This window comes from Haplochromis burtoni, unplaced genomic scaffold (assembly GCF_018398535.1).
Source record: "Haplochromis burtoni strain Fernald_Lab_line unplaced genomic scaffold, NCSU_Asbu1 Contig_89, whole genome shotgun sequence".
Lineage (NCBI taxonomy): Eukaryota > Metazoa > Chordata > Actinopteri > Cichliformes > Cichlidae > Haplochromis > Haplochromis burtoni.
Genome location: NW_024582450.1, coordinates 1,214,763 through 1,237,427, shown reverse-complemented (window position 1 = coordinate 1,237,427; position 22,665 = coordinate 1,214,763). Strand labels below are relative to the sequence as shown.

General features: G+C 40.2%; 2 protein-coding genes across 4 annotated transcripts in view; one reads left to right on the top strand and one right to left on the bottom strand.

Moving 5' to 3' along the window:
- lclat1 (lysocardiolipin acyltransferase 1) overlaps positions 1-14,016 on the top strand; it is a 17,158-nt gene extending 3,142 nt beyond the window's left edge. The window contains exons 2-7 of one of the 3 annotated variants that reach the window (XM_005934278.3): positions 732-823; positions 9,238-9,405; positions 9,877-10,075; positions 10,334-10,480; positions 11,813-11,929; positions 12,885-14,016. In XM_005934278.3, coding sequence (XP_005934340.1) covers positions 9,238-9,405; positions 9,877-10,075; positions 10,334-10,480; positions 11,813-11,929; positions 12,885-13,411 — 1,158 coding nt within the window. In that variant the 5' untranslated portion in view covers positions 732-823 and the 3' untranslated portion in view covers positions 13,412-14,016. Of the gene's footprint in view, positions 1-731; positions 824-9,237; positions 9,406-9,757; positions 10,076-10,333; positions 10,481-11,812; positions 11,930-12,884 lie in introns of those variants that run through there. The other 2 variants (XM_005934277.3, XM_042222624.1) reach the window with 2 other exon arrangements.
- A 3,334-nt stretch (positions 14,017-17,350) lies between these two features.
- LOC102302870 (protein yippee-like 5) lies at positions 17,351-21,442 on the bottom strand. The gene is made up of 3 exons (XM_005934279.3): positions 21,264-21,442; positions 19,567-19,738; positions 17,351-19,460 (listed from the first exon to the last, which is right to left on the bottom strand). The coding sequence occupies exons 1-3, from the start codon at positions 21,437-21,439 to the stop codon at positions 19,236-19,238; spliced, it is 573 nt and encodes a 190-aa protein (XP_005934341.2). The 5' UTR covers positions 21,440-21,442; the 3' UTR covers positions 17,351-19,235.
- Between the last annotated feature and the right edge of the window lie 1,223 nt (positions 21,443-22,665).

Genomic DNA, 22,665 nt, shown 5'->3' with positions numbered 1-22,665 from the left:
GATCATGTCGCGATATTATCGCAAATGCGATATATCGTTCAGCCCTAGACCAGACTTAGGCAGCTCCTTATTCAAAGTCCTTTGTCCAATATATCCACCATCCATTCTCTGCACAAGCCCAAACCATCTCAGCCTCGCCTTTCTAACTTTCTCTCAAATCCGCTCGACCAGAGTTGTGATTAAACAGATTTATACTTCAGCCTGAATAGTTTAGTTTGTGTGGAAGCAACTCTGTTTTCTTTGATTACCTGTTTGGAAAGCGCTTTTGTAGCCTTGCATTTTTAATTTATTTCAGTTGTTGTTTTGGTTTTTTTTTGCATGTACAAAATAGTGCAATTAATTAATTTACAATGTGGCATAATGTTGCAAGCTGCTTGCCACACCTCTTAAATGTGGTGCCAAAGAAAGATGGGAAGGACAGGAGCCAAGTGGGCGCAAAAAAAGAGAAGCGAGCAGGACTACTTAATATGTCTTCCTCACCTGCGTGCAGGAAGTATGCTTGCAAAGAATGTGGAAGTTGATTGACAAAAAATGGTTTTGTCACTAAAGTTTAGACCAGATTTTCCATCACATCCTCTTTGACAACAGCCACCAGCTTCCTCTATTAAGCCTTCTATAGTCAATTGTGTTTTTCCAGGAGCTTTTGTCACATTTCTGATACAACAAATGTATCCTGTGTATTGATTTTATGTTTATTATCTTCCCTCGCTGCTTTCTTTTTCTGCCCTTAGAATGAATATTTTGGTCCAAATTTCACAATGATGCAAATGGATTTCAGTAGAAGTCAGTGAAACGCTGAAAAACTGGTTTCTGAAATTGCAAGGTAAAGAAATTAAATCAGTTTCTTAACTTCTTGACATGTTTAATCTTGGCAAGTTACTCATTGAGTTTTCTAAATCAGGACCTGCACTGAAATCGTTACTATTACCCCTTTCATTCCTCCTCTTTCTGTCGCTTAACACAAACACACACCACTTAAGCTCATTGTTTAGCCTCGACATGCTTGACCTGTTCACTCTGCTTTGCTCTGTTGGGATGTCTGGTCTTAGCTCGATGCTAGGAATTTCAAACTTGAAGAGTATGTTGTGCTTTGTGTGTGTGTGTGTTTGGGGAAATTATTTCAGGATCATTACTATGGTGATTAAATAAATGTTAAACCAACCAAGTAGACGGGAATAAATCAAACTCACAAGCAATGCTGGCCCTGGAGTATGAAAACAAGTTTCCCTGGATGTCTTGCACAAATAGTGTTACCAGGCCCCATGTGTATATGCCAAGTGGAAAAAAAACATGTTTATTTATACAATTTAATTTTCATAATTCCACTCAGTTCTCACATCACTGGCTCTAGGTGTGTCAGGCCTGTATGAATAGCCTTGTCTAGTTGTTTCAGCAGCCACCCAAGGGTGTGTGTTTTGTGTGTGTGTGTGCGTGTGCGTGCGCGTGCGTGTGTGGAAAGGGACGTAGCCTAATTGTGGCAATTGTGCTGAGCAAGCTTGTTGTCCTCAGCCCTCTCATGCTTCACATTTTCCGTTGTTAAAACCAGCAACCCTTAAACCCTAAATGCCAACATAATCATGCACAAACACTCTTGGATTGCTTAAATGCAACTTCTGCCACTTTGATTGGTGCCATGAGACCTGCTGTGTCATGATGCCGCAGAAGGTGTCAACAAGGGCAGGATGATGAAAGTGTTGGGGAAGGTAGTCTGAACCAGAAGCCTGTACAGTCATAACAGTAATTGAGGTGTAAGGTGAGAGCTGAAGTTCACGTAAGAGAGGAAAACACCTGCTGGAGAAAATTGCTCCCAGTAGCACGAGCTCAGAGATGCCAGTGTCAGCAAGGGACTTGCTGTGCCTCTCCGTTTAAACCTTCATCTTCTTAATAGTAATTGACCAGCTTTAGGGCTTAACTTTAAAACTAGTAAGTCTTACAGATTATAAGGGTTTCCACGCCCTTCTCTGTAATGTACACAAATCATTTGGCATGGCTTTTTCTCATCGAGCATCAAATCAGGTTTGCCAAGCATGCAAAGGTGCATTACATCAAAATATTTGACACTTAGGTTACTTGCTTACGTGCGGTTTTAGTAGGTTAAAAACTACTAATACAGGAAGGTGTGTAATGTCTCAACTTGCCCAACTTCAATAGGCTTGTTTGAGATGAGCAAGGCTTGCGTGGAGATGATCACAAGCGATCCCTTGGAATGTTTTCTGGTTAGATTTCTGTCTAGTGACTCAGTCTGAAATCATGCAGATATCAGTAAAGATAACCTCACAGTATCTAGGTGACTGTACCCTGTATTGCTTTCCACCAAAACCTCGGGGTGTGGTGGAAAATGACAGGCTCCGTCTGATCAGCAATACAAAAACATTTCTAACTCCTTTTGTTAAATTAGTCAGACTTGTTTATGTTATCTTCTTTGCAGTCTGATAGTTTTCGTCTACAGAATAAATATTATAAATGTAATTATTTTTTTATTTATTGGCACAAAAGCTTTTTTTCAGTAAAGTAAAATAGCTTTTCCTTATATACCCAAATTCAGCACGTGTTAGAAGAAAAAATGTATCTTTTTAAAAATTGCACCAAGTGAAGTGCATAAAATAGTCTTTCCCTTCATTCATTGTACCTGATCTGAATAAAACTAATAGCAAAGTGCTTGACAGCTGTGAGATCCCTCTGTATTTCCCCAGTAGTGTTTTACATACGGCACTGGTATTTCCACTTTAGAAAAATAATTGTGTGCACCCTGCCATGGAGTGTAATATGGTCTTCCCACAGCTACGCAAGACACTTTCAATCAAGTATGTTAAACCTTTCCCTGAAGCCATCGTTATGCTCCGTGTTTGGTTGACCCTTGCATCTTTGCCCAAATGCGACTGCGTTGGTGATTTCACTGCATCATTGCTCACTTTTATGGAAGTCCGAGCTGAACAGTGATTTTCTTGACCTGCCTGCAGTTTGTGCTTTGTTTTCAGGTGGCTGAATAAGTTACCTGTGTGGTTTTGTGGTGCAGACACAACTCTACAGCACTCTTTGCATATAATTTGTTCCTGGTTAACATCACTTGACCTAAATTTGCAATATTTCCGAACAGCAAATGACGATTCAATTCAAGGGAAAAGCTCTTTACCTCCTGCCGTGCCACACATTTGAATTTGGTTATGTATCTCTCTTTTAACGCACTTTTACTAAGCCCGTCTAGTCCAGGAAACCTAAAGCTGCACAGTGCAGGGAACAGCTGTGATTGGCTCATGGAGGCATGTTAATCTAGCGACCACTTGATTTGCTTTTACTTTCTATTGGCAGAGCATACATTTTCAGTGGCACACAATCATGTTCCTTTAATTGTGAGAAGCCAGCACCATGATTGAGATTAACATTTTATTAATTGCACAGCCCTACTGTTAAGATACGCATGGACTGTGTTAGGGCTGTTCGATATAACGATATATATCGGATGACGATATAAAAACGTCTATCGTTTCATCATTTGTTTCATGGTGTCGCAAAATAAACTGTTTACGGCAATATTTTTCATCGTTTTGATGGTCACTGTAGTGGCTATATTAATTTCTTAAAGTTCTCTCTTTCTCTTATATTTAATATAACCACACTATGGACTGACAAGCACCTGTTTTTATGCGTTGTGGTTAGCAACAACGACGGTAACAGCATCCCATGTCCGCTTGTATATGTTCCACATAAACCTTTCACAATAAAGCTCAAGATCCTGTTGAGACTTTTCAAAATAAACTGAATCACGTGAAAGAGCAGATTATTTACAGATGAGAATTAAAAAAGAGCCGCCAGGTGCTAAAAAATAAACCTTAGACTCAAACGTTAGAACGGGCTTTTCCCCGCAGCACGCTGTGTAATAAATACAAAGAAAACGGCGGCCGTTACAACTTATGTCTAAAAATGTATCGTTTCATGCATCGGTTAAAACACTCGACTCCAGCCACATGCTGGAAACACTTCCCGCAAGACGAGCTGCCCGAGATTCACAGAAAATGTTACATTTTTGTGATTTATATCGTTATCAGGACGATAGAATTTCTTATATTGGGATATGAGATTTTGGTCATATTGCACAGCCCTAGACTGTGTACAAGATTGTATAGCTTCTACTTTGCTGGTGTTTTGTTTTGGTTTTTTTTACATTTTTTGATGCATTTACAACAAAACAATAGGCAGACAGCTAGTGCCAGCTACTCTGGAAAAAATAGAAAGCACACTGTTTTGAGGCTTGATATCTTGTTGTTTATCTCCTGTGAAAAAAAAAATATGCAGAGACCTCAGATCACTGTGTAGAATTTCTTTTCAGGCCAGCTGTTTTGTAAATGTAATCTCTGCATCTCTGTCTGCAAGATAAGGAGAATGAGCCTCACAAGTCACAACAATATGTAAACTATATACTTAAGGACTGGCATGACACAGTGTTGCTCCTTCACTATGACTGCCTAACAGATCAATAATGAACTCTTGTTTTGTGTTTAGTATCAGAAGGGATAGTACCAGCTTGGCCATGACATTTATTTTTAGCAGCAAACTGGTATAATGCTTGCTTTCATCGTGATCACACTGGCTGTGTGACTAGATCACCCTAGAAACTTTTGTAAGACAGGTTTAGTTCATCTTAAATTAACCAACTATTTTGTATTTGATTGATCAAAAGACATTGGTCTACACTTTATCGTTTTTTTCGAAAGGTGATTTTTTTTTTTTCATAAATATTGAATTTTTATGTCAATGCCTTGTGCAATAACAGGTGTTTAACATTTTCCAGGCTAATTCAGCCTTTTCCCAGGCTTTGGTGGAACCATACTAAGAAATACATGGAGGTCTCCAGTCTTGGTACTAATGCTGCATTCAGTGGACACGGGGAATCCACTCTTATCTCTCCCCAGGGAAAAAAATCAAACAAACAAGCCTTATTAGCTCATCTGTTTCTTCAGTTAAGTGATGGGGGTTGTTATTCATAAAATGGCTAAAAAGCAAACCAGGAGGCAGCCAAGAAATTACATAAATCAGTTAAATCCAATGAGATTCCTGATTAGATTTTCCAACCTTCCACTTCTGATGTGCCATTAATGCAGCATAAGAAGGGGTGTAATCAGGAAAACTAAGTGAAAACACCTGTGTGAAAGTTTGCGAAGCACAAATTAACATTCAACTTTCAATTACCATTGGAAGTTGAAATGTTTACCTCTCATATCTCTGAAAAGACAAGGGCTGAATTAAGTCCCTTTTACCTTGTGTTAGAGTGATGCGATTGTTCTTGAGCGTTTTGTTGTGATTTGACACCATTACAAAGTACATACAGCATCAGGTTTCAGTTTTGTTTGCAACCATGTCAATGACAGTTTGTACGTGGGCTTATAATGACTTCAAAGGATAATTTTCCTAACACAATAAAATGTAAGTGTGGTTTATCAAATTTTCCATTGGTTCATTATCATGTAATGTTTTAATGCTTCTTGGTAGCAGGGTTAGTGGGTCAAAGGTTCATTAGCGGCCTACAAATGTTCTCCTCGTGCCTGCATGGGCTCTCACCGGGTACTCCAACTTCCCCTGACAATCCAAAGACAATGGTGAATGATTGTGTGTCTTTTTTTGGAAGCCATGCAGCAGACTGGAGAGCTATCTATGGTGTACCCCACCTCTTGTCTTATGGTAACTAGGATAGGTTCTACCCACACTCCTGACCCCACCTACACCTGAGACCCTGAATCTGATAAGCAGAGGAAAAACTTTACAATACAATAAAGTTTAAGTGTGGTTCAACCAATTTTTCCACGAGTTTATCACCTTGTGATGTTTTTAGTGCAGTCAGTGGCTCAAAGGTTCAATAACAGCCGAAGTTTATGGTGTAGTTGTTTTTGTCATTTCCATTGTGAAGTTTTTAGTCTTGCTTTTTTTAACTACCGCTTCATAAAAGCACATTTAAAAAAATGTGTATATCTCATGAATAATAACCACTACCTGGAAATTACACAAATGAGTAAGTCTCTGTGTCCCAGTCTTTCACCATACTGAATCCATTCTTCCAGTTTGGAAGTACATGTACAGTATTGTGGAAAATTTGCAGCCACTTGTCATTTCTTGATAGTTTGTTTCCAAGTAACCAGTCCTCCTTATAATTTCTAAAGTAGTCAGATGTGGCAAAAGTACAGACATTCTGTACTTATGTGGAAATACAGATATTAGTATTAAAATATACTCTAGTAAAAGCTGAAGTACTTATTCAACGAGTGAAAAGGTATAAGTTCTGAAATGTACTCAAAGCAAGAAAGTAAAAAGTAGCTCTCTGGGAGGATATTCTACCATCTATCTTTGTGCAAAGTTAACTGAACCTTGTGCTATATTAATGCAATAATAAAATAATATTGGTAGATGAAACTTTATTTCAGTCTAAATTTTAATTCTACTGAATGCACTCAGTTTGAATCAGTTATGTAGAATATGAACAAACAATTGGAGAAAATAAAGAAATTCCTCTGTTTTCTGTTGCTTACAGAACAGAGGATGACTTTACCTTTAAACTGAAAAATGAGTACAGTTAGGGGTTAAAGTGGGATTCAACGCGTGGGGGAACCCTAAAATCGGTTGTAGTGGCTCAATGTGGGGAAATGAGTAATAACTCTTAATGGTACAGACTGTGATTAGGTGATCTGGGCCACTGCAGCTCTGAGGTTTACTCGTCTTTGTGGATTTGCACAACTGAATTCAACAAGATATAAGCACATGTCTCATGAGTTGTCTTGGCATCCTCTGTGATGACAGTATATTGTGCATGTTATTTTTATACTAGGCTGTATAAGGTTGGTATGAAGGTGGAATTGAGTGAATGAATCTAAGATTCATCAGCTTAACTTCAAATTCAACTGTGCTACACTTGATGTAACCGAACTCTCACCTTGAGCACCACAGCCACTGTGCACTAGTCACACACAGTTCTTTGCTTTAAATCCATCACAGTACGGCAAATCTAAATTGTTTATGCTGCACTAAGCTGCAGAGTATTTTCATGCCGTTTTTGAATAACACAAACTTGGCATACCTCAGTTTGTTTTGCAGAACGCTTCACAATATGAAAAATCATTGCTTCACATATACAGATAACATCTGACATAAAAAAATCAGGACTTGCATGTAAGCTTTCAAGTTCCAGTTGATCAACTATCATGAGCAGTTATTACCTTTAAATAGAATTCTCTCTTCTTCCTCTCCGGTCCCGTCTTTCTCTATCTTGAGTGGTTTTAGTTCTCATTCTCTCCCCTGTGAAATATAGCAGCTGTAGCTTTTAGGTAGAAGGCATATTGTGACAAACTGCACAGAAACAGTTTGTGGGTTTGCTGATGTTTGTTAAGGTGATAGAAATTTTGCATTTTTTTACCTGCCACGTAAAAAAAGGTATTCCCTTTATACTCACTCCTCTTTCTTAGAGCTAGCTAAATACTGAAGTACCACAACTGCAAATTATGGACATCTGCACTTGTTCCAGGCCCACTTTAACCCCTAACTATGGCACACCGTTTTGCCTCTTTGATCCCTTTTTATGCAATGTTCCCTGGTGATTAATATACAAATAGGACTGGCTTTCATGTGTTGTTTAGGCTCAAATCAGTTTGCTGTTTGAAGACCTGCAGTGACGTGAATAAATAACTCCCCTTAAATGTTAAACCAAAAACCAGGAGCCTGTTTTGAAAATGTAAGGAGTAGAAAGTAAAGATATTTGTTTAAAAATGTAGGGAGTAAAAGTAAAAAGTTGTCAGAAAAATAACTACTCAAGTAAATTACAGAAAATTCTAAGTAAGTAAGTATTTGTACTCATTACTTCTAACCTTTAAAAGTAGTCTTTAGGTTCTTTACTTTGTACACTGGCTACTTTATCACTCATTTCATTCCATTCTATTCCTTGGTAGACCAGTTAACACTAACTTATAAAATAATTCAAGCATAAAAAAGGTCCCTAATGCAAGGGATGAAGAAACAAGTAAAAGTGGAGTGTAACACAATTTTTGGGCCATTTTCTCCAGCTAGCGGTCAGCGCAGCACATGTTGCTTTCTATGTGAAAGGGGCTTAAGTACGCTTGGGCAAGATGCGGAACCCTAAATTGCCCCATCGGAGTAGGAATGTTAGATAGAAAGGCACATAGCTGTAGAAAAAAGTGCTTGTGTGAATTGAATAAGGCATGTTGTATAAAGCGTTTTGAGTGCTAGAGTAGAAAAGAGCAGAAAAGTACAATATATGAACCAGTCCATCCACTGTTTGCCCCATCAGAAATGGTCTCAGTGGACTGAACCAAAGATCACTAGCAATCACTGGAAAAATCGGTGGCAATCAATCTTATAGCACCTTCGTTCAAATAGTCATCAGTTTGGAGGTTAAGGAGAGAGGTACAACAGCAAGCAGCTACAGCAATCTGTTAAACATGGTGGAGGCTTTGTCATGATTTGGGTATGTTGACAAAACTGATGGGATTATGAACACTGAAAAGGACTGTCAGGTTTTCCATCATCCATCATACAGTACCATCTGGAAAGCATCTGACTAGCAATAGCTTCATTATTAAGCATGACAGTGATCCTAAGCACACACCCAATGCAGTAAAAACATACCTAGCATTCCTAATCAGTTGAGACTTTCAATGTAAGAGTATCATTTTCCAGGCTTTTTTGCTTTCAGTGTCTTAACACTCCATATATTGCCATATTGATTGCATCCAAGTTCCTGTTACAATATTTTAATTCTTCTGTTCTGTTCCTGATTATACTTGAGTGATAGTTTAAGATCTTCATTCAACAAAGCCATTTTATTAAGAATAACAGAAAGTTTCTCCAGCAGTACATTCAGTGAATAATTCCAAAACCACAACAAAACGTGATTTAGTGACTGTGCACCCACAATCTGTCACCCGCAGACCAAAAGGTTCCCCCATTTACATTCCACCCTAGGAATGTCTGCCCTGGATTTTCCACTGTTTGTGGGTAAATATATTAAAAGAGCAACAGAACTGCAATCTTTGCTTTTGGCGAGACTGCTAAAAACCACATTTGTTTCATATTATCAATGTTCTCCTTCTTAGCTTCTTTCCATAGCAGAGATCCAAGTCTGGAATACAGTGACTGTCATCATCCACCCACTTAATAAAACAGTGTTTCTTTAAAACTGTTATGTTTATTCTGTATGGACTTGTACTCAGCTAATCTTGTCTTGTTCATCTCTTGCAGATGGCTGTGTCAGTGCGGGGCCTGTACTTTGTGGTGACCCTGTTTTTGGGTAGTTTCTTCGGGAGCGTCTTCATGCTGGGACCAGTTTTACCCCTCATGTTGTTGTCTCCTGCTTGGTACCGCTGGCTCACTGATCGAATTGTGGCTACCTGGCTCACCCTACCTGTGGTGCGTACACCAGCTTACCCTTTTCTTAACCTACTTGTGTGTGACAGATGGTCTTAAGTTACCTGTGCATAGGCTGATGAAAATGTGCCTTTTCTCTTAATATGTCAAAACTACACTTCATTTATTCCAATTATGCCTGAGAACAAGGCAAAGGTCTTGTGTATCATGACTGCAACAATTGATGATCGTATACCTGCTCGTTATCAGATGAAACACAAGGTGGTGCCATGTAAAATCACCTGTGATTGGTTATATGACCATGAACAATGGCAATAATATCCTACCAGTATCTTATTATCTTCTCATTCTTTCGGCTCTTTTCTGTTTTTCTTCCTACCTTACCTCTTCCTAGTTCCGCCTCCTCCCTTTCTATGATTTTCCTGTCATCATCCTTGACCACCTTGCTATCTGTCACCCTCGCTTCCCTTTCGGTTCTTTTATGCTCCCTCCATCCTTGTCTCTCTTTTCTAGTCCTTGCTGGAGCTAGTATTTGGAGTGAAGGTGGTAATAACAGGTGATGGTTTCATTCCCGGAGAGCGGAGCGTGATCATCATGAACCACCGTACCCGCCTGGACTGGATGTTCCTTTGGTGTTGTCTGCTCAGGTACAGCTACCTTCGTCTGGAAAAGATCTGCCTCAAGGCTGCGCTTAAGGCTGTTCCTGGCTTTGGTGGGTATACAGTGGGTGCCCTGCCCTTTCCTACACACAAAGACACTCGTGTACACTTACACAAACTATAATGTAATATATGCTGAAAGAGGAGATAAAACCATTAAGACTGACTTGGCTGAATGTAAATATAAAAGAGGAACATTATGATGTAAAGTTAGAGCACTAATGTGTTATACAAGTTCAGCTCCTACTTTAAGATGTTAGCCAGTTTACCTTGATAAGCAGACATGTGACAACTTAATATTTGCTTTGCAGGTTGGGCAATGCAGGTTGCCTGCTTTGTCTTCATTCAGCGTCGTTGGGAGGAGGACAAGAAGCATTTGGAGAACATGCTGGACTACTTTTGTGACATCAGAGAGCCCTTGCAGTTGCTGCTCTTCCCAGAAGGCACCGACCTTACCGGTGAAGTGTAAACCTTGCAGTGTTTAATTCATTCATGGGGCAGTCTGTCCATATTTCAGTTATTACTCTCAAAATGTGTTACCCACCAGTCGGCTTCCAGAGCTCAGAGTAGCGCTCCACCTGTTGCATGCCTTTGCGCTCGACACTGTTATGCAAACACAATTTCAGAGTGATAAGACATATCTAAATCTCTTGTCACTGCCATTTCTGCAAGAATGCTCTGATCTCTCGGTCTAAGCAAGAGTGACACTTGTGCCTAAAGGCCCTTCAGATCCCATTTGAGCCAGTCAAAGTCCTGAGTAGCATTACTGGGAGAAGCTTAACTCCCATTTACATATCATGATGTCATGTTGAGCTGAATGTAGTTACATCATAATTAGCCAGTAGGGTCTAAGTATTACTTTACAGTTGGTGTTATGTTTGCACCCTTGCGAGTGTGTTTGCAAGTAAGCCTCTTAGACTTCAATGCTTGATGTGACGCAAGAAACAAGGGGATATATACACGGTATGTTGACTTCTTACGTGGAAGTTCATTAGTCCCGCACTGCTTATCCTAGAGGCATACAGACTAAAGGATCAAGGTCAGAGCAAACTTTTTAATAAAGCTTTTAAAACTGAGTTGGATAAGAGACTGTGTAGGAATGACAAACGGCTTTGTTTAAGAGAACAGGTGTGATCAACAGAGCTGTCTGTTGTCTGAGTACTCTGTCTGAATTTGCTTCTTGTTGCATAATATAACTTATGAGTCATGATATAGTTTACATGTTCCAGCAACAAGTTCCCAAGGAATGTTTGGCTAATAAATAGTCACCTTTCCTGTGTTTATGCCCCCCCGTGGATTTTTATAAATGGATAAATGTTTATCTTTAGTGGGTGTATTAATGAATCTAATCATATCCCGTAACCCATGTTGTTATTGTTACTTCTATTTTTATAATAGTACACTGGAATTTTTTGATTATGTATCCCCATGAGTTCGGCTGTTGTTATTATTAAGGCTATCTAATATGCAACAGTTAATCTTGTCCATGGTATTTTGGTTTGACAGTATAAATTTCATCGTAAAGGTACTCTAAGTTTAATAGTTTTAAAGTACAAAGTCAAAATGAATACATACAGCTAATACTCCTAGCATCTTAAAACAATTCTTGGTTTATTTAGCTTATTTTTTGTGCCTACATAAAGGTTTATGCACTCTTCTTAAAGCAGTCATAGGATACAAACTTAGTCTTGATTGCATCCCAGTAAAAACATTTATCCTGGAGAGAATGAGTAACATGATATGTTTTTACAGAGTTTTTACTCAAGTTTTATGGTGTGTGTCTTCTGCAGAAAATACAAGGGCAAAGAGCGACGCGTTTGCTGCACAGAACAGCCTGCCGAAGTTTGAGTATGTTCTTCATCCCCGCACCACAGGATTCACCTTCATTGTGGACCGACTACGAAAAGGTCCGCTTTAAAGGACATTAACAGCTTCTGAAATCATCTACATTAAACACGTGACCGATTTACTTGTAATAGACACGTTAAGGATAGTTGGCAGCCAGACAGTGTAATGCGTTCACATGAAAATAACCAGGACACAAAGCCTGTCATGAGGACGGAAATATTTTATCTCTAAAACCAACTGAAAATGACACGCTGCTACGATGACTGTACTTATTCCACTGACGCTGTTCATACAAGGAGGGATTATACCTGTTATTCTTCAGAGTCTCAGACATATGCTTCATCCCAATGCCAGTCATTACAGCTACCCGATATTCTCATATTTCTGTGTGAGCTCAACCTGGCAGTCTTCCAAAGGTCTTAAATACCATCTCTGGTCCTGCTGTCTCACCCCCCCCCACCCCCACCCACCACCACCAACCCTGCATGCTCAGCAGTGACACAGACTCTCCAAGCAGGTGTTGTGAAACACTGTGATATCATCAGACTAAGCCAATTTTCATCTCCCTTTCTTTATGCCACTGACTGACATACTCATGCTGATCATGTTCTCCCTGTCCATATCCACTGTGCCCCTCTAAGCTCTATTTTTACTGTGAGAGCAGGCGCTTGCGGGTGTCATCCTGTGCTTTTGGTAATCTATTTTGTTCCCCCTGTGTATACAAGGGCACTGTAGATCAGTGATGACGGTAGTTTTAAAACGGCGAGTTACTGGATAATTGGAGGTGTCTGAGTAACGGGGCCAGTGAACTAGTGTGGTTTTGTAAGAGAGATAATAATTCTCCCTGCAGTGGCTTGTCTTCATGTCTAAAAGATTTACTGTTTGTGGTTCTGGATCGGAAGTTGAGTTTTTCACACTTCTAAATGAATTTGCTTTCATCTTTTTAAAATAGTAAGTCGTGTTATTCTCCCATTCATCATTTTAAATTGTACTTGTTTTTTACTTTTTTCCTAGGTGATAATTTGGATGCCGTCCATGACATTACAGTCGCCTACCCTAAGAACATCCCACAGACAGAACGCCACCTCGTATCCGGCCATTTCCCACGTGAGATCCATTTCCATGTCCGGCGCTATCCAGTGTCTGCACTTCCCACCTCGTCCTCTGACTTAGAATCTTGGTGTCGGGAGCGCTGGGCGGAGAAGGAGGTCCGGTTACGGGACTTTTACTCAGGGCAGCCCCGCGCCTTTGACAGGGATGGCGTTGCACGAGTACCACCCTGTAAGTCAGAGCTGCGAGTTACTCTGATCAAAGCGGCCTCGCTGCTGTATTGGAGCAGCTTCATTGCTCTGTGTTTCACTGGCCTGTGGCTCTGGGCTCCTTTCAGGCTTTACTTCCTGATCATGGTTGGAGTGTACATAGCTCAGCACAAGCGCTTTGGAGGGCTTGAGATGCTGGAGATGGCCTGCCATCGATACTGGAAGTCGATGTCTGCTGACGTCAGTGAGAACAATAAATTGCTAGATGGAAAAATGAAGTGAGGAAATACAGTTGCGAATGAACAATGACGTGTTACCACCTGTACTCAGCAAAGACTGAGGACTCATTTGTCTACACTTGTTCAGTCCAGTGAGCTAAAGGATCCCATGGTGGAACCTAGTGCTCCATGCCTTAGAAAGACAAAAATAAGTGCACCCACGATGGTATGCATGGCTTCAGTGGAAAGAGCTTTCTGGGGGGGGGGAAGGAATGTTAACCATATTAAACTGTGTTGGGTTTAGGGAATTCATCGTAAATGATGTTTCACTTGCCCTTTCTGTGACTTTTCTTGTGTAATCACTGTTATTTAGCTTGCCGTCTGTCCATTTTTATCCGTTTCATGTAGTAGGTGTTTATCATGGTTTGTTGTTTGGGACCTCGGTATGGACCTGTGTCAGAAAATACTGCTGTTGGTATTTGTCATACTTGTTAGATATTCATATTTTTGAAATGTATTTTATTGTATGCTGTAATAATTTTTTTTAATCCTGAATGGAGCAGAGCCATAGTACAGAACGTGTATGTATGATGATTTGACTTCTGCTAATATTCACATTAGCTGGATTGTTTAAATCAATCAGCTTCTGTTAGAAGTGTTCAGCAAGGGGAAAAAAAGGACAGATGTAATTCCCAGAGAGTTATTAAGGCACATATGAGTAAAACTGTTTACTTTTAGTGGGTATAATTACCCTTTTAGCCCTTGATCCTTAGCCTATATGGTGGTTTCACTGTATATGTCTCAATTGCTCAAGTCAATATGACAATGCAGCTTTTCCATGTAAACCCAGCAGTGAGAAAAGCAAACGTCAACTTTAAAAACAAAAAGCAATCAAAAGCAAGTAGTCTGTCATGTGAGGAAGCGGTAGATCTACATGTCAGTGGCAGGGTTGCCTGTAGCTATATTGAGGCAGCACTTGTATTATTATCAAAATTAAAGATCTGACTGATAAGTCTGGCTTACTGTAGAAGTAGATGGGCTTTGTGCCCTTTCTGGGGATGAAGAGACACCTTGTAGAGACGGGATGTGTGTGGTGCTGGGGTGGAAGAATGTCCTGTTGGGACAACGTTACCCCTCAATGTGCAGGGTGGCACAGAGAACCAGACTTGGAGTGGAAAACTGGCCCTGAACTCAACCTAATCCAAAAAAGCCCTGTAATGCCCACCACTGCTGGTATCCCTCTCCAGAGGACTGGCATTGATGCGCCAGCTAAACTCAATTAGCAAATGACAGCTGAGAAAGCGACTCCAGTTGTGCCAAAAAAGGAGTGAAATTGAAAGAAGATTGAAGCAGTTCTTCAGCCGCATGTTTCACCTCATGTTCTCTTTGCCTTTGCTCTCTGTTCAAACTCAATTACATTTTTACTTGAGTGAGTAAAGAAGCATTTTGTGTTTGGAGGTCTACAGCAGTTTCTGTAACACTGTGAAATGTGTGATCTAGCTGACGACTTCAATCCACTTTTGAAGTACTAATTGTCTGGCACGCAACAGAGTCGACAATGGGGTCTTTTTTTGTTTTGTTTGGTTTATGCAAATCCGAAGCTCGAGTTTATGTCAAAAGGGGCTGTTTCTAGTCACTGTGATATAGTTTTAACAACTCGATCATCAGCATGTTTGTTTACCAAATATGGTACTATATAAATGTTTTGTTTTTTCAAACCACTTAAAACTCCCAAACCAGCTGGAAATCTCTCTCTTTCACCTGTGCCGTTTTGTGTTGCTCATTTTTACATTTACTTGTCGATGCTGGACCTCTTTAAAAATCACTGTCCTCAGGTAAACGCAGTGGACACTGTTATGAGTCAGTCTTTTAAATGAAGAGATATATATCTAAATAAATATGCTGTATCGACTCACTGATGTCTCCCGTCATCTTTTGTTTTTTGAAGTTTAGGAAATGTTGACTCCCAACTTAAGTAGTAACGGCGCTTTTGGTGCCCCAGTGTCATGTGATCGGCAGTTTCATTCATTGCATTTTTTTTCCACTGCAGTCCTTTAATCTTGCATGTCCTGTAACAACTACTGTATTGCAGTGGATGACTCAACAAGACCTTGAATGCTCATGTTGCACAACACTAAGGATGGAAGACCGTCCTGCCTCGTGTGTTTTGTGCGCATACACAAAACTCACACAAACACACATATGCATGTCACAAATATACATGTCAAACACATTCTAGTCTACCATAGACAACCAAAAAGGTCAGGAGCTTTGAAGGTGAAGTGCAGTCGCCATAGTAACTAATGTTGACTCCCTTGTCTCCTGGCAACAGTATGTGGAGTGATGTCAGTGGAAAGCATGCCATTTTCTCCCAGTGACAGAATGATGTCACTCCTTTTGTGTGTGTGAAGAGAGAGCTGGAAAGAAAAGTTTATTTCTATATTATACATCTCTGCTCTCCTGTGGGCACGGGAGAGCGGGCAGACACATCCAGTCGAATTAAAGACAAAAAGTGAGGACATACTAAATTAGCTGTCCGCAGATGATGAATCATTGGACAATTACAGATGCATTTATCCACCCACTTTTTCTCTTGCCCCACCCCCTCACCCCTCGCTTTTCCACCTCTTCATCTGAATGTATCTTCGTCTGTATCTGAATATAACTTCAAAATTGCCCTGATGGGTTTGACAGTGGGTGGAAGGAAGATGGATGATTCGCATAGGCTATCATCCACCTTTTTTCTCTCAATTAGATTAGCTTCCAAAAGTCGGACTCTTTTATTAGAACAGTACTTTGATGGATATGTAGGAGGCATCTGGGGTCAAAGTTTTCAGGAAACTCAGTATCCCAAATTTCTCCCCTAGAGCACTTGTACAAATAGAAATACAGCCATCTTACATAAAGATTGTCACATCTAGACTATCTAGTCGCATGCAGGCTAATAGGATCAAGACAGTGTAATTATCCTTATCTAGCCGGATAGCTTTTTCAATAACGACTGCAGCAGACAATCCAGAGGTTAGGCACAGCCGAAGTCACTGAATTATAAAGTAGCACTGTGACTTCTCTGGAGCTAGGAGTCTCACTTTTGCCTCTGGTTCTATCCAGCTTTTAAATGGGTGTAAATAGCTGTGGAAACCATAAAGCCTCGCACATCCATCAAAAAATGGAGAACAAGCAACTACGATGGGTACGAAAATAGCCGTGATCAGAAAAGTATATTGTGTTCAGCTAACTTAATTAATATTTGTTTGAGCTGGGTTTAGTGCATTGTGCCTGCAGGAGTGACTGCAGAAAAGCAGACCTGTTGTTGATTCCACCACAGTGACACAGACCATTACAGACACACCAACAAAGAAGCCCTCCTACAGGAGCTGAGCTATAAATAACTCTACAGCGGAGATGCAATATTAGTGGGTGGATCAGAAGTTAGTCGTCACTTCCTATTTATAAAGCAAATGCAGTCAAATTTTACATCGTGGGTGATTCATACTGAGTGGTGAATAGCTGGGATTAAAATGGGACTTGTTTCAATGTGGTCCATTCTTGATTTCCTTTTTAAATGACATTTTCTCTAACGGTTAAGTAAATATTTTCAAGTGTCAGACATCTAATCAAATATATATCATTTTTGAGTTCTCTTATTTGTTTTTATCTGCTTCAGGGAATAACATCTCTAATATGTCTTGCCAGACTGCAGTGAAGCTCTACAGATCTTGCCAAGCAGGTTTACGTCAGAGGCAGGCAAGGGATTCAGCATCACCCTACCAAGGAAAACATCTTTAACCTGGTTCTCTGTATTCTGCTGCCACCTAGCGGAGAAATGCTTAGGTTTTGATCATGATGGCACCTACCAAATCCTGGTATTTTCATGTCCCAATGTGTCTTTCATTTTCAGAAATGTTAACGTAAGAAGGTTTTGCCAATTGATAGCAACTACAACCACACCTGCCTTCTATTAAGAGCATTAATACATTAAAATATTCAGTGAATACTGTCATAAGGTTTAAACCCAGGTACTACATCTTTATTTAGAAATCACATCAGAGAAAATTTAGCCATAGCCATAGAGGAAAACAAGCATCATATTAATCCCCCAAACAAGAAAATGTCATAACATAAACATAATCGATCAATAAAACAATAATCAGATAATATAAAGTAAAAACAATTGCTATCAATAAAATGCTAAACGTGAACAACAAAATGATGATATTGAATTGTGGCCACTAGCTGTACACTGCACTGACTTTGGAACATGAGTGGTTTCAGTGTCCTGGATATTTTTTTTGTCTTCTGGAAATTAAAACTTGCACCGTCAAGCATGACCTTGCAAAAAACAAGCAAAACATTAAGTGTCATTAGTGAAGGCTGGACCATTCTGGTAACGCCCAAAGCATAAACAAGGTAACATCAGGGCTGGGTGGCTGTGCTCCAACCCAGTCCCAAATTAACCTCAAATGTCAAGTAAATTATTTTATTTTACAGTTTGACAATATAAAATGCAGGCTCTGGCCTACTCCAACAGCAAGGGCTTGACTTTGAAGATAAATACTCAAAGCTTGCCTGGCTTTGTGTTCTAAGAAGCGATTCATCTTATGACCAAACATGCCCCAAGCCTAGGATTATAAAGAGGATGTGTCACAAACCTGAAAGTAGCTCAGCAGCATTTGCATTGATATGTTTAACGGTTTAAATACATGTACGATGGTCAAATACAGTACTGAACATATTTTTAGATTCAAGAAAATGCTGTTTGATGAATGCCCACTGCATTGTGTTTTTAGTTATTCCTTCAAAGCCTGTACACTTGTCCCACACAATCACTGAGCGACTTTCAAATATGACCTATTCTCTAAAGATCCTTTCCTTTAAGCTGCCACGCAGTCAGAGAATGTCTCCATCATTTTTCAGACGCACTGTGTCACACTGAAGGCGAACGGCTGAAAGGAACATGCTCCTGACAAGTCACTAAAGTGGCATGCTGCTCTTCACACGCAGAGGCACAGAATCCATGGTAAGCTAAACACAGGTGGAACTGAAGTAAACAGGTTGTCTACTCTGTTCATTTGAAATATGTCATGTCATTAAAATAATGAGCCTAATCTAAAGAAAACTACTGTTCAGGCACAACAATGAATACTTAAATATGACATCAATCTGTGCAGTCCTCACTGTATCAGTGGGATGAGAACACAATTACATCCACTACACTGCAAGCGAAGAAAAGGTAACTGACACATAATCAACTATCATGATATTGAATGCATTCAGTGCAACCAGTAACAGATACATTGGGTCAACATTCACAATACGGAAACACAAATACCACTAAACCAGTATGTTCGGCTCATTTAACAGTGGTATGGAGCACTGGCTGGTCGCTTTGCCCATGCCTGGATAATGATCATACTAAGCTCCACTAGCTCCTGTTACACAAACAAATAAAACAGCTAGCAAATATTCTTTAAAATGTGACTGATCTGCGTATTATCATGAATGTATTTTAATTACCATGAAAGTGTGGCACATGCCTTGTGGATCAGTGATGACAACTGTGTGTGAGACAGTGCTTAAATGCTTTAGCGAACTCTCTAAGAGCATTTCCAGCTGTTTCAATTGACTGCCCTGTGATACATCAATCAAAAGGTATTTTGGGGAAGTCTATTCAGCAAGAATACATCAAGCACACCAATCTTTTAGTCAGCAAAGATCTAAGATCATTGGCCAGAGAGAGAAGGGGAGTGGGAGGGTGAAGCCAGAACTTCACTGACCACTAAGTCTGCAGGTGGTGGTGTGCAGCACAGAGGCAAAGGGGGCAAAGGAGAAGGAAAGGAGGGCACAGGACTGAGCCTTCCCACTCAACCTAATACCACTTCAAGGACTCAGGAGTTATCTGAAGGGACATGCTCTTCAAAGCCCTCACTCTCCCTAACCAGTGCCCTCTCCAGGATGACCCGGCCCTCCTTGTACCGCTGACTGTCCTCAGTAGCAAACTCATAGATCCAACCCAGCTTGCTGTTGCAATTCTTGCAGCTGACGTCCCTCACCATGTGTCTGCCGGTGAGCATCACTCTGTCCTGCACCTCACTGTACTGGAGGTTCACCACCTATAGGGAGGAGTTTAAGTTAAAGTATAACTAATGAATGCCTGTATTTCATTTGGTTTAGAGAAACATGTCACAGATGGTGTGTTCATGGCTAATTTCACTGTACCTTATTGAAGAGGAAAGCTCTGCCTGTGGCTCCTGTGAATCGTGTGGAGATTAGCTCAGACCTATTAGTCAGGATTGTGTCACAGTTGGCACAAGAGAAGAGACGTGTTCCGCCGATGTGGTCCAAGAAGATGCGCCCCATTGTCTGATCACCGGGATTGACTAAATTAAGGCTAAAACATGAGAAAATTAAATAGTACGCTATGTATTCTAAGACTGTATTCTGGACTGATTGTAAACAGTATGAAGAAAGTGACCCCTTATAAAATAATACCCTTTAGCTGGCCAAAGTAATAATGCATATCAGTCTCTAACTTTTTTCTGGCATGTTCCACAACACAGAATTGTTTTTTAATCAATCATTAACAATACAAGTTGAATACACATATATAAAGGAGTCATTCAATCTCTGTTCATCAAATAAAAATAAATACATTAAAACTTGGGTTTTTTAAAGATTTGTTTGTTTAGGAATATGTGGAAAACTATCTGAGCTCAGTCACTCACTTATCATAGCTGTTTTACAAGTTAAGAAAGAAAGAAACTTGAAATATCCAAAATAATTGTACCACATAAAAAAGAGGGTTGTTCTCAGAGATATTAAGGCATAAGCATAATTTAAGCATGATTATGGAAAAACAAACAAACAAACAAAAAAACAGTTTCTGTTATTATCACAAAAATCTATTATGCGTTCTCTCTATATGGACTGGGGAAGATGAATGCACTAGCTTACGATTCTTAACTATGTTTTGAATTGTACACATAATACAATACTTTGGTAAAATTGATAGCACAGCCACTGAAAGAGTATCAGTAAAAACATGAATGTTTCTACTGATACTGAGAAAAAGTACTGTTTTCTCAGTTCCCTTAAAACACAAATATAATCCTTAATAATAATAATCGAGATAAACAAAAAGAAGGAGCAAAGAGACAAAAAGCCACAAAAAATTGAATCAAATGGCTTTTTCAACTTGCTTATTGTTACTTTGATTACAAACAGCTGCCTTTGCCCATTTTTCTAATTTATTATCAAAAATACTGTCCTTTATATAACTGCTTACAGAAGCTTAATACATCCGTCTATGTTTTTAAAAACTCCTATAAATAGGATAAAAACATTTTCATTTCATTAATTTTTCATTCGTCTTTTCCATTCTCATCTCAGGTCAGGCTTTGTAAGAACCGGGATCAGTGGCACATCATCCCAGCCCTCTGAAAAATGCTCATCAATTCCCATTATTTTGTATAAAATTTGGTTTCTTTTGTTTGTTTGTCAGTGGAACATGTGGAAACTAAGGTGTAAATAATCTTAACAAAGAGCACTCCAGTCGCCTTGGCACAGTTTCTCCCTGTTTCAACACTTTAGTCGTTACAACCACAGAAGTACTTCTTGTTCCTGGATGCCTTGTTATGAGTAATACTGACTGTAGATGGCAGCTGGGCTTTGCATGGTGTCGATGCAATTATGAATAATGGAAAACAAACTAAGCAGAGATTTTCCCAGCTACCTAAAGAGAATACTTCAGAGGATTTTCATTGGGATTTTAGATAACCTAACCGACTGGTTTCGTAAAAATGCACCGAGCCAGCGTGTGAATGGAAGCTAACGCCAGGTTAGCCGTTCAGCTAACAGAGTCAACAAGCGACCACAAAACAGATAATTCTACTAAACTCCAAATGACGGCTGCCTACCTTTTCAAATTCGGTCTGGTGACACAAAATGTCGTGCCCAGCGATGGTGTCACCGACTTTTTAAAGTAAATTTCAGTCGCACATCTGCTGTTTATACCGTTGTCGTCGTCGTGGCTTTGTTTTTCTTTTTCAGCTGTTCCTGTCCTCTGAGCTGAGCTCCAAACTAGTATCAACATCCGGTTTGTGACGTAGCTCCCTCTGCAGCAGCGACATGCGGGTTTTCCGCCAGGTGTCAGCATGTAACATCTATTCTCAACTTCTGAAAAATATGCTCCGTTCCCATTAAAATCGTTAAAAAATAATACTGAAGCGTATTTAAAAAAAAACAAAAAAAACAAAAAACATAATATCTGGATATAACAAAAAATTTCATATACCAAAAAAATAAAGAAAAGCTAAACTACAGTAACTCTGATCTATCCTTCAAGCTCGGTTCCTCTACCAGAGGCCTGGAAGGTTGAGGGTCGTGCACTGTATCTTAGCTGTTCCTAGGACTGCGCTCGCCTAGCTTGGGAGTCGCCGCACCTAGTGCTCTTATTACCATGGGGACCACTGTTACCTTCACCCTCCACATCTTCTTGAGCTCTTCTCTGAGCACTTGGTACTTCTCAGGCTTCTTGTGCTCCTTCTTCCTGATGTCTCTATCACTCAGAATCGCTACATCTATCAATATGGCTGTCTTCTTCTATTTGTCTACCACCACTATGTCCGGTTGGCTAGCCACTACCATTTTGTCCGTCTGTATCTGGAAGTCCCACAGGATCTTAGCTCGGCCATTCTCCACCACCCTTGGGGGCGTCTCCCATTTTGACCTCGGGACTTCCAAGCTATATTCGGCACAGATGTTTCTGTACACTATGCCGGCCACTTTGTAATGGCGTTCAATGTATGCCCTGCCTGCTTGCATCTTGCACCCTGCTGTTATGTGCTGGATTGTGCATCAGTTCCTGATGAAGCCTCTTAGGGTCCTGTTGATCTTGTATAGGTGTAGGCATTCCAGGATCCAGGTGTGGGGCATTGAGTCATAGGCCTTCTTGTAATCAATCCAGGCAGTGCACAGGTTGGTCAGCCTAGTCTTGCAGTCTTGGCTGACTGCTAGGTTTCGCGCCTCTGGTTTTCTTGACAATTCCTTTCTGTGCCCTGCTTACGTATTGACCCATGTGCCTGTTCATTTTAGCCAACAGGAGCTTCCATGTAGTACTGAGGCAGGTTATTGGCCGGTATTTGGATGGGACCGGACCGTACTGGGGGTCCTTGAGCATCAGGACTGTCCCGCCTTCAGTTAGCCATTCCGGGGGTCTCTCGTCAACTAGCAGCTGGTTCATTTGTGCTGCCAGACGCTCATGGAGTGCAGTCAGCTTCTTCAGCCAGTAGGCGTGAACCACGTCGGCGCCTGGTGCTG

Excerpts from the sequence above, each read along its gene's own strand:
- LOC102302870 (XM_005934279.3), bottom strand. The coding sequence starts at position 21,439 with ATGTTGATACTAGTTTGGAGCTCAGCTCAGAGGACAGGAACAGCTGAA. Across the intron at positions 19,739-21,263 it reads ACCAGACCGAATTTGAAAAG|CCTTAATTTAGTCAATCCCG; the intron begins GTAGGCAGCCGT and ends CTCATGTTTTAG. Across the intron at positions 19,461-19,566 it reads GAGCTTTCCTCTTCAATAAG|GTGGTGAACCTCCAGTACAG; the intron begins GTACAGTGAAAT and ends TCCTCCCTATAG.